Source organism: Mus pahari, chromosome 16 (genome assembly GCF_900095145.1).
Source record: "Mus pahari chromosome 16, PAHARI_EIJ_v1.1, whole genome shotgun sequence".
Taxonomy (NCBI): Eukaryota; Metazoa; Chordata; class Mammalia; order Rodentia; family Muridae; genus Mus; species Mus pahari.
The window spans coordinates 22,135,843-22,148,628 of record NC_034605.1 but is presented as its reverse complement, the minus strand read 5'-3'; the positions used below and the strand labels follow the sequence as shown (position 1 = coordinate 22,148,628).

At 37.7% G+C, this 12,786-nt stretch overlaps 1 protein-coding gene across 1 annotated transcript in view; it reads right to left on the bottom strand.

Moving 5' to 3' along the window:
• Positions 1-12,786, bottom strand: part of Vps41 (VPS41 subunit of HOPS complex) — a 159,081-nt gene that overhangs the window by 118,149 nt on the left and 28,146 nt on the right. The window contains exon 4 of the mRNA XM_021215183.2: positions 8,503-8,580. Within this exon, the coding sequence (XP_021070842.1) occupies positions 8,503-8,580 (78 nt within the window). The remainder of the gene's footprint in view (positions 1-8,502; positions 8,581-12,786) is intronic.

Below are 12,786 nucleotides of genomic sequence, written 5' to 3'. Positions count from 1 at the left end.
GGGGGGGGGGGGAAGAGGCCTTGAATTTGAGTGGGGTAGGATCAAGAGGAGAAAGAGGAAATGATATAAATATAATAATCATACATGAAATTCTCAAAAAACATTATTTTAACTAGTGTCCTAGTTTGTTTCTTTTGTTGTGATAAAACACTGACCAAAACCAATGTGAGGAAGGAAAGTATTTATATTATTTTGCACATCCATACCACAGTCGATCATTGAGAAGAAATTGGAACAGAAACTCAAAGAAGGAACTGAAGCCAAAGGCATAGAAGAGACTACTATTGTAAGATACTAATGACTTCCAAATGATACTAATTCCAATGACTTGCTTAGCTTGTTTCCTTTATAAGAACCACCTACTGAGGGAAGGAGTCATACCATCCACTGCGAGGTAGGCCCTCTCACATCATCATTAATCAAGAAAAAGCCCCCACAGACTTGCCTACAGGCCAGTCTGATGGAGGTAACTCTTCAATTGAGACCCTCTTACCAGATACGAATAGGTTTCTGTGAAGTTGATTTAAAAAAATCTGCAAAATTAATTGCCAGAAGGAATTAATTTCAAAAGCAAGGTTGAAAGTCCACATCTCACACCAGTCAGCTAGATGTACCCTAGGAAAATACTATGGTTAGGGCAACTCAGAGCATATTTCTCAGTTCTGGGGCAGGGGACCTCTTTGCTCTCAACCACAGCCTTAACAAAATCTAATCACTTCCCATAGGTCTCATTCCCAAACCTCATTACAGTGGAGGTTATGGCTTCAAAATAAGGAGACAAAATTCTTTCTATAGCAGATTACAAAAGAAAACGATTCAGATCATAAATACAGTGAGAAACCTATGGCTGAATGATACACAGGCAAGTAAGAGCTGACTCCCAGATGTCTTCTGAAAGGTTACACAATGACAACTAGCTTCACAAGTGTGAACCAAACATGGTACTATCAGCCAGGATATGCTTACTCAGCACCGAACAATCCAGAGGAAGAGTGGGAGTAAGATGGAGAAGTACAGCACAGACTTGACCTCTGCTCTACAGGACCTTACATAGGAACAATGAGCTGTAACTGGCAAGATGAAGGCCCATTCTGCAAAGATAACATTAACAATGTCACGTGTGTGTTCAGAGGAAGGAAAAGCCCTGGAACCTGGGCATAGCCAGGAATGCACCCATACAATCTGATATCTCACTGCTTCTTCATTTTGAGCACATGGCATCTTCTGAGTTGTTCCTAAGATTTTCACCACATCCTTTGGTTCTCGAATGCCTTTCTTCTATTGGGAAGTCTTTTTCCTAGACTGCTGTTGTAGGTAGGCCAAGAACTGGTTGTGTTCATTCATTCGTTCATTGGTTATAATGACACAAGCCAGAATTATCTGGGAAGAAGGACTGTAACTGAGAAAATTCCTCTAGCAGATTACCTGTAGGAAGGTCTGTAGCTTGTTTCCTTGATTAATGAGGGCTGTCGGAAGGCCTAGCACACTGGGTCAATGCCACCCCTGGGCAGGCATTTCTGGGGCTGGAGGGGATGAGGGAGATAAGAAAGCAAGCTGAGCAACCCATGAGGAACAAGCCAGCGAGTGGCTGAGCTGACCAAGGGTCTAGTTAACTCCTTGTTGTTCTCGGCTTCAATTCCTCCCCTCGAGTTTCTGCCCTGACTTCCCCGATGATCAACTGTAACCTAAGGCAAATCAATCTTTTCTTATGATCTTTATCACGGCAACTGGAAGCCAATTGTGTCGTGGAATAGCTGAGTCACATCATAGACCTATTTTTAGTTTCACATCATAGACCTATTTTTAGTTTCTTGAGAATATTTTACACTGACTTCCAGAGAACCTATAAGAATATGCAATCTGACCAACAGTGGATAAGGGTTCCTCTTTCCCCACATCCTTATCAGGAAATTTTCATTTATGTCACCCTAATTTTCTAATGGCATTGAATTGAGAAACTTTTTTAAGCCATATTTATTTTTTCATTTTGAAAAAACAACGGAATACTGTTCAGGTTCATAGTCCATTTGTAATTTGTTTCTGGATTCTTTGTTTTGGGAGTTCTTTACAAATTGACCCTCTACATAGTCCTAGCCGGCTATGGCTTTTCTCCTACTCTATAGGCTTCCTGTTCCCTTGTTTCCCTTGGGATCTAGAAATGTTTAGTGTTAATGAGGTCCCACTTCATCAATTGTTGACTTTAATTCCTGGGCAAATGGATTCCTATTCATCAATCCTTTCTTATACTGCTTCTTAGAGCGCACTGCCTGTTTGCTTTTAGCAATGTTAATGCTTCAGGAGTTACACTAATTATACTAATTATATTAAATTTAACTAATTTTTGTAACCTAAACAAGACCTTAACAGTAACAAACAATACCAGCTGACACACCAGTGTGGATTGAGGAAATCTCACAAGGTTCCACCCCTAAGTGAAGAACTGTAGGAAGTCAGTGACTCCTGAGAGGGGGAGAATCAATGTTCCCCAGCAAATGGTAGGAGAGTTTGTTGTTGTTTTGTTTGTTTGTTTGTTGATGATAATGAGAGGACTTATGAATCATGTAATTCTTCCATGAGTTTCTTGAGCCTTGTAAGTTTTAGCTTTCTGAGTCTTATATGAACTTCTTTCTCCATCCTAGAGTGGTTGTTTGAATTCAGAGATATTGGTATACAATCTCTTCCTATCAGGATCAAGAATGCAGAATAGGAAACACAATCTCATAGGAAACTTCCTGTTCCTCCAGTTCTCAGAATATTTCTGTCCCATCTTCTACAGTGATCCTTGAGACTCAAGTGTACGACTTCTCTGTTGCATTTATCAGTTGCAACGGGGATTCACAATTTATCTCTTCATCAGTTGGGGTTTTCTGTAAATGTCTCTGTTGCAAAGAGAAATTTCCTAGAAGACGAGTGAGAACTAAACTTAACTGTGAGTATAAGGTCAAATATTTTAGAATGTAGTTACAAATTATGCCAGTTTAATAAACTGGTAGATGAAGGGTTTTGTCCAAGATCCATGACTTTACTAGCCCTTAGAATTTGGACAGGTTTCCAGTACCAAGTATAATTCTCCTCTTGTTGAGTATCATGTAAGTCCAATTAGAGAGATGGTGGTTATTGCCACAGTATGCATGCCACTGCTGTACCCTGGGGCTGTCATGCCATACTGCTTGCTGTTGTGCTTTAGAGGTGTCATAGCTGGATAAGACTATTGGCTGCTTCCTTCCTTTGAAGTTTGGATGGCGTCTTCTGGTACCATAAAATATAATTCTCAGTGGGAAGTCTTTCAGGACAGTTCCAGCTTGGGGACTTTTGAGATTCTTGTCTGAAAATCATGGGTGTCTTCAGCAACAGGGACTTACCTTCTACCTTGGGGGAACAACCAAGGGCAATAGCAATAGGCTATAATCTTCTGAGAGTCTCTTGAACAACCCTGAAAAATAACTTATAGGATGGCTTTTCATGCCTGGTATTGTGGTTGTTGGATATTCTATAGCTCTTAGAAGAAGGTACATCCATGAAGTCTAGCCAGCATGGTTGCCCAAACATGACCTAAACAAGGTGACACCAATAGACATGATAATGTAAAGAGGAAACACTCATGAGGCTCAACCCTAGACAAAGAACAACAGGCAGCCAAGAAAGAAGAGAATGGGAGAAGAACACACCAATGTCTATCCCATATGAACTGGAAAGCATGTACATACAAATAACATTCTTATGGACTGAACAGATTATATTATGTATTTAGGAATATACATATTATAAACACACATACATATATGTTATATATGTGCATATGTATATGTGTGTGTATATAATATGTATTATATACATAGACACATATGATACAACAATCTAAGAAAAAAGCTATGAATTTGAAAGAGAGAGGGGGATGGAGTAAATGAAAAGGTAGTTTGAAAGAGAAAATGAAAGGATGAAATTATATAATTATATCAAAAATAGCTTTTTTTGATTAAAAAAGGCACTTTATTAACACATATATATTGTCTAAAATGTAGGGTTTCACTGTGACATGTCTGTCATGTATTCTGCACACAATCAACCCCACTGTCCCTTCTTGTTCCTCTACCCTTACCCACTGGTGACTTTACTGTTCCCAAATAGACCCTCTTCTGCATTCAAGTCCTTTTTTTTTCTTTAGATCTACTTCAATATGATAAAATATGCAATACGTATTTTCTGAGTTTCACTTACTTCACTTACTATAACGATTTCCATCCATTTTCCTGCAAATAAAAATATTTTCAAACTAGTTAATCTTTGAAGATGGATTTTTATTAATGCATGACATAAACAGTTCCAAAGTTTGGCAACTGTAGACCAGAACCTATTAATTCAACGCTAAATGAAAAGCAACTAGAAATACCAACAAACAACTGCCTGGAATCGAAGGAAAGTTCTAAACTCATTAAAAACTTTGTCAGTCTTAACAAACAAGATGCTTAAAGCTCTTGTTTATTCTGTTATTCCTTTTCTTCAACAATCATGGTTTTCTAAAGTAATCCTCTAACATCTCCACCCATGACATGTGGCAGTAAAACCTTGTCAATTTCTGTTTTTAGTAAAGAGAGAAAAATCACAAAAATTTGGTAAACGTAAGTTCCGTTTGACTAATGAAATCTTTCCAGTTTCACTAACAGTTTAAACAAAAAACAAAACAAAATCAAAAACAAAAACAAAACAAAACAAAAACTGCTTACTGATATGCCACTACAATGCTCTAAAATATTCAACAAAGAAATAACACAACTAGGCCAGGCGGTGGTGACGCATGCCTTTAATCCCAGCACTTGGGAGGCAGAGGCAAGCGGATTTCTGAGTTCGAGGCCAGCCTGGTCTACAAAGTGAGTTCCAGGATAGCCAGGGCTACACAGAGAAACCCTGTCTTGGAAAAAAAAAAAGAAGAAGAAGAAGAAGAAATGACACAACTACATGATCAATGTTTAACTAGTACTCTGGTAGTAAATTTTAAATGAATATGTTACAGGAAGATGAGGGTCATTAAAGAGAAATCATAATGGTGTTTTATGATCATACATTCCAACCAAGGGTTCAAAAGTAACACTGATGATCTGGCTTCATTGGCCATTCTATGCAAGTACTGACAATCTGTTCCTTTTTGTTGTTAAGGACACAGCGGAATGTACGTATCCATTTCTATACCGGTGGGCATCTGGGTTGCTTCCATGTGGAGGCTATCATGAATTAGGCCATTGCTGACCTACAGCTTTATGGCCCTATGTACCACATGCATTTTTCTTGGAAATGAACTTCTTCAAAGCAGGACTGCTGGGTTATCAGGCAGCCTGGCTCAGCTTTAGTAGATTCCACCGAGAACATTATTCTTCTTGAGCTATTAATGGCAGAAGTAACATTACTTGTTTAAAACACAGAATGAGTTGTTGAGTTTTCTTCTTTTATATTACATCGGTAAAAGGAAGTTAGACAGCTTCTGGCATAATGGCACTACCCAGCTCTAATAGCTGAGTCACCTAGACATATTTTTTTAAAGTGATTCTTCCCGACTTCCATCCCCTGCCAAACCAAGCTTTTGATCAACAAAAGCCAGGAGTACTTCTTTATGATTCCACTCTTGGAATAAAAAATACCAATGTAATGAAAAGGTTAAAAATGCACTTCTTGAGGAAAGTAAAAAGATTACACAAGTATAATGAATTATTATTTTTGTCTGATCTTAACTTGTTTATATTATTTTTTACCTACAGGTAAAAACCAAGCTAAAGATATGCATTAATTTCTTTAAAATCTCTGTTTTCCTCTTATTAACTTCCTAATGGAAAGAAAGGTTCTAGATTAACTATGGCACCATGGCCAGGGGCAGGACTGACACCTACAACCACTCAGGAAGAGCTAGAGCCCTTTGAGTCCCTGCCTTTCTAGGATACAAATAAATACAGGGGATGGGGGTTGGGAGGCGATGGATGAGACTTTGTCTCAAAAAACAACACAGAACAATGTAAAAATTGGCAACTATCACATCTGAAGAAATTCAAGTGCTAAAAACTGTTTCAGAAACAAAATCAAAAGGCAACCTTCCCCCCCCCCCCCGAAACAGGGTTTTTCTGTATAGCCCTGGCTGTCCTGGTTTCACTTTGTAGATCAGTCTGGCCTCGAACTCAGAAATCCACCTGCCTCTGCCTCCCAAGTGCTGGGCTTAAGGCAACCTTTAAAAGAGGCACATTGAGCACTACAAATCAGCCACGTCAAGACCAAAGAAAAAGGAAATAAAAATCTTATGACAGACATGAAACTGATATTAGGACTTCTTCCAAAAGATAATGACCATCTGCAATTTGATATTAAAAAGTCTCATCTGACAAGAACCATCAAGAAGTCATGCCCTTAACAACTAACCTTTTCAGGGTAGATTATCAAACTTCTTAAAGACAATAAACAAATGAATTAAAATATCATCAAATTATCTTCTTTATCTTCCAAAGAAAGGAAACAACAAAAATGAACAAACAAAACAAAAACCACTGCAGATACTTAGTTTTCAAAGATGTCAGACAGGGCCAAAAAACTAAAAGTGCAGACAATCTTACAGATGAGATAATTAATAACCTGAAAAACAATGGATGGAAGACACAGCTCACATGCCATTGAAAGACGGAACTATAGTACTCCCTGAGGAACCAGCAATACCACTCCTGGGCATATACCCAGAAGATGCTCCAACATGTAATAAGGAAACATGTTTCACTATGTTCATCACAGCCTTATTTAGAATAGCCAGAAGCTGGAAAGAACCCAGATGTCCCTCAACAGAGGAATGAATACAGAAAATGTGGTATATTTACACAATGGAGTACTACTCAGCTATTAAAAGCAATGAATTCATGAAATTCATAGGCAAATGGATAGAACTAGAAAATATCATCCTGAGTGAGGTAACGCAATCACAAAAGAACACACATGGTATGCACTCACTGGTAAGTGGATATTAGCCCAGAAACTCGGAATACCCAAGATACAATTCACAAACCACATGAAATTCACCAAGAAAGAAGACCAAAGTGTGGATGTATAGCCAGTGTCTGAAGTATTAGAAGAGAAAGAGTAGAAGTACATTCCCCTCCTCAAAAAACAATTAAGAGAAAAGCAAACAAACCAACAAGCCAACCCCACAGTTGTCCTGATGGAGCAGTACAGTGAGAGCACATACTCTCTTTCTGGGCCCTGCATTCCTTTCCCTCTTTTGTAGCACATGTTGGGTAAACTTCAGTATCCTCTAATAGGTCTTGCAACAAGAGCTGAGGAGTTTTGTTGGTGTTGTTTGTTTAATATCAGCCATGCCTCCCACCCCACCCCACCCCCACTAGAGAAATGGTTTTTGCAGAGTACCTGGGCTCAGTTCCCAGAAGTACAAGATGGCCAACAATACTCTATAACTCTAGTTCCAGCATATTTAAGCCTCTCCTCTGACTCCTTTATGCACTGGAGACACTGGTGGCAGACAAATATGCATGCAGACAAGATATTCATTCACAAAAATAAAATAAATAAATTTAAAAACTTAATAGTGCTCCCAAAATGATCTTTTTATCCCACATTTTCATAGTAAAACAAAAAAACAAAAGTTACCATTGCCTTTAAGGTATTGATCAAACATAAAAAAAAAAAAAAAAAAAAAATCAAACTTCAAATGTAACATTTCTTTTATCCTTGATACCAAAAGTCCCAATCAAGTAAGCCTAAAAGCATTCACATAAAATATTTGCCCTGTTTATACTAGAAGAAAGAAACTGATCCACCAACACTACCAGTAAAGCTTCAATTACATCTGGCAACTCAAGGAGATGGCAAGACAATTCAGACATCAAAGAGGAGTTGGCACACAAAGGGTCCCACAAATTCTGAGAGCATGTATATTCATTCACTAATAAAAACAGGATCTTCCCGTTTTGATCACAATTCATCTAGAACAGAGATTCTCAACATGTGGTTTGTTTATCAGACATCATGAGTGTCAGATATTTGCATTAATATTCATAACAGTAGCAACATTACAGTTATGAAACAGTGAAGAAAAATAATTATATGGTTGGGAATCACTACAACATGAGTAACTGTTTTAATGGGTCACAGCATTAGCCAGGTTGAAAACTACTGATCTAGACAGTTCACACTGCCCATTAAAATATATATACAATATATACAATATTTTAATTCAAAGTCAAACTATAATGACTATAATGAACCAAAACATTGCAACTACATAAATTTATACAAATAGAATATACATATATACACATCAGTCAAATATATGTATACTTGTATCTACAGAGTACTTTCTCTAATTCAACTTCAAAACATTTAGAATACATTATAAGTTTTAGATTTATACTCTTAGCACTCAAATTGAATTAATATCTTCTTCTTATGCTATCTGACTGTTAAAAATCACAATTTTAGCATGACACTTAATGTACACATTATTTTATACCATATACTTACTACATCAAACTTCTGAGTGATGTTTCCCTGGACATCAAGTAAATAAACCTTGCCATAATGTGTACCCAGTGCCAAAAACTGAAAGAAAAATGGAGATGTCAATTAATAAATATACTGTGTATTAGCATGCAGTTAATAGACACCTTTCAAAGTGAAAACACTTAGTGCATAAATATCTGCAACCTCTTGGAAGATGCACATTCCCTAGAAAAGGCACGGCTCCAGCCTGGAGAAAATGACAGGACCAGGCCGATTTTCCCGTGATAGTGCATTCCAGATGTCAAAATGACTCATGAGGACCCTCATCTACTGACAACTAATGGTGTGGATGTGCTCAGTGCACAATGCCTGATTGACTGAGGCAGTAAATTAAAAATGCAGCAGTAAAAGCTCAACAATGCTACAGTTGAACCCAAAGTCAGAGGAAATGATTAAGAAACTCTACCTAATTTAAGGTAAATGTGAACATCTGGGCCATCATTTCAGGCCAATGGGGGAGAGAAAAAATGCTTTAAAACAATAAAGTATTGTTTCTGAATGGAAAAATCCATGCCATATTGAGGGATTGAAAAAAAACCCTCAGATGTACTTGTATCATCAGCTTTAGAATATCTCTATATATGGTTCCACATAACCCTGAGCATAAATGTTTATATTCCAATGCAAAAGTAATCCTTTCCTGTCACTTAGTGACTGCTGGGCTACATATTCATTTTATGATATCAGACTAGTTCATGCATCCCACTGTTTCTTTATTCCTCTGAACTGATCCTAAACAAGCCAGAAGAAACTTACGGACTACCTGAAATACGACATGAGATTTTTCTTCCTTTTCATTTCTCTAAGCTTTACTCAAATAGTCCAGAATCCTCTGTATTTCACTGCATGCGAGCATGCTTCATTGCAGCCTATAATGAAATGCTCAAATTCACAGGCACTACTAGGCATTTCAGTCAAGCAGGACAATCTTTAAAAAAAAAAAAAAAAAAAAAAAAATAACCTCACAGAAAGTCAAGATTTGAAGGGATTTATCAAAATAGAATTGCTAAAAATGAAATTTCAATTCAGGCACTTAAAATACGAAGCTACATTAAAGAGGAGCCACAAGAAGGGGAAAGGGGGCTCATTAGGAATTCATCCCCCGCCATGCCTTTCACTCCTGCAAGGTTGCCTTTTTTCAGGAAGAAAAAAGTCCCCTGGGTAAAAAAATCAATACTGGTTAATAAAACATCAGGTGTGCAGACATAACTAGGGATGACGATTCCGCTGCACAGGCCTGCCTGAATGCACCAGGTGCCATGACGATTAGTCATCCAGGGCAGACAGCAAGCCTGGTGCAAACAGGAGGCTTGGGCGCTGCAAGAGAAAGGGAAAAGAGGTGATTCTGGGGGGAAATTAGTCTGAATATTTAAAGCAAGCAGCAATGTTTTCCCCAAAGCACAAGAACATTCTAATCAGAACCAGTGGACCCAAGTGGCTGTAATTTTATCTTCAGAGTGATACTGACGGTATCTGAATAGGAGATGCCATATAAAATGTAGACCAAAGGCAAGCGATATGCCATTTGACGGCTTTCTGCGGTAAAAGAATGGGTCTTAAAAGCTCACTGCACCCCACGTATCTCACAGTATCGATTCTCCTCATAAATTCTGCATTTAGTTTGTTAGGAAACTAAGGGAGTTTGGATCCTTAAAATGCAGTAATACTGTGTCACTCTGCGACATCCCTGTAAAGGCCACTTAAAAATAATTACATTCTATGAGTATTCTATTCATATTAATTCTTTTGATCTTTTTTTGGAAAAAAATACTGTTTTTAACCATTTGGAATATATAGCAAGATATTTTGATTTTATAATTTTTATCTAAAGATATGGTAAATTTGGACCATTTATGAAAAATTCACAGATATTTGTATGGCAAGCTATCTTTTGTTTAGGAAATCATGTAACCATTTAAAACAGTAAATGAATGCTACTGTGCTGAACTAAGTAACTAAATACCCTTCCAAATAATGTTTAATATGCTGATCATCTTTATTTAATTACTGAAATTATGGATAAATCATATAATCATTTGCTAATGATTTTTGACTAACTTAAAATGCAACAAAAACGCAAAGTACAAAACTCCCTACAGGACAATCTTTTCCTACAATATGGCAGAATATAAGAACAGACCCTTAAATTTTTATTTTCCTTCTAGCCATTAAAACTCATGAGGTTTTGGGCTCAGCGGGTCAAAGTACTTGCTGCTGGGACAGATGAGTTTAATTCCTGGGATACATGTGGCATAAAAAGGGAGCCAACTCCACCAAGTTGTCCTCTGACTTCTATACACACACGATAGCTGGTTCATGACTATATATACACATATACTGTCTCACACACCTAAACAAACATATACATTCTATACATACACCATGGCTCACTCATGCCTGTATATATACATATACTGTTTTAACACACGATGGTTCACTCATGCCTATATATATAATATATATATGTGTGTGTGTATATACATATATATGTGTGTATGTACATATGTATGTATGTATGTGTGTGTATATATAGTCTCATACACATACACATTCTATACATACACCATGGCTCACTCATGCCTATATATACCCACATACTATCTCACACACATACACAATAGATAGATAGATAGATAGATAGATAGATAAATGGAAGATGGTCAGAGTATAGAAAATAAAAATCTACAGAATGCTTACATGGAACACATGTACTTCCCATACCCCTTCCTCCTCCCAGGGTTCATGAGTCATTGCAGAAATGGGAAGGAAAGAGTGTAAGAGCCAAAGGTAGTGGAAACCTAAAAGGAAACATTCTCCTCTGAACACAGCACATTTGAACTCGGTTGTAACAGTGTGCACAAAGTCTGTGCAAGCCTAAGCCAGATCAAACTCCATATAGGAGTGGGGGACATAATCAACCCCTAATCACGGGGCTGCTGGCAACTGCAAGCTGCTGGGAAGAGAGTCCGTTTTCTCTAAGAGTATAGCCTCTGGTAAGGTGACCGCTCTGTCACATACCCAAGAACATCTGGGGAGCACAATTTAGTCTTTGACAGGTATAGAAAGAAAGAAAGAAAGAAAGAAAGAAAGAAAGAAAGAAAGAAAGAAAGAAAGAAAGAAAGAAAGAGAAAGAGAAAGAGAAAGAGAAAGAGAAAGAGAAAGAGAAAGAGAAAGAGAAAGAGAAAGAGAAGAGAAAAAGGGAGGGAACTAAATTTGATGGGGAAAGGGGAATAGACCTGGGAATAGGAAGAGTTGGAGAAGTACACATACAAGGGTGAATAGAATTAAAATACATTTTATGAAATTCTCAGAAAATGATTTTTTTAAATCCTTGAACTACTTGAGTATTAGAGTTTGGGTTGTTTTTGTTTTTGTTGTTTTGTTTTGCCTAAAATTGTGTAAACTCTAGGATGTATAATCATAAATATAGCTTCAATGTGCTCTTTAATTATTAATTAAATAACTCTGGCTTGCTTTTCCAAGGGTGGACATTTTAACCTACTAAGTGCACAACTGAACTTCATGTAGGTGAAGTAGAGGGGTTGTGAACAGGTCCTGGTATCACCAAGAAAAGGAACCACACTACACGTCTGATCAGCCCTTTCTCAAGTGTTTCACAATATTTTATGTACAGCTACTAGGAGAGCCCTCAGTCACACATGAGGAATCAGGTCCCAGGAACTGATGAGACTTCATTAGAAACACATACCAAGTGCAGACAGGGACAGAAATAAATACTGAAATACAGGGCCCAGAAGGCATCTGGGGTGCAGAGCACATGCCTAGTACACCCTGCATTCACTTCCTAGCACTGCAGAAACAAAGCCCAAATAAAACTGAAATGTTATCAACCCAATTGGAATCCTCTTAATATAAAATACAAACCTCAACTGAAAGTCTAAATGTCAGCACTGACAATTCTTCCCAACTCACAGGCTCTCTGGCAAATTGTGTATGGTGTTAACTAAAGGACAAACAAGCTTTCCACTTCATGCACCCAAATGATCATTCAGTAAGCATACAAAAATTAGTATAATGTACTTAGAACATGAGCAAACACAACATAAATATTCTGCTACATTGAGGAAAATAGATTCAAAAATAAGCAATTGCAATTCAATTTAAAGACTATGTTTAAAATGGCAGTACCTCAGCCGGGCCTGGTGGCGCAGGCCTTTAATCCCAGCACTCGGGAGGCAGAGGCAGGCAGATTTCTGAGTTCGAGGCCAGCCTGGTCTACAGAGT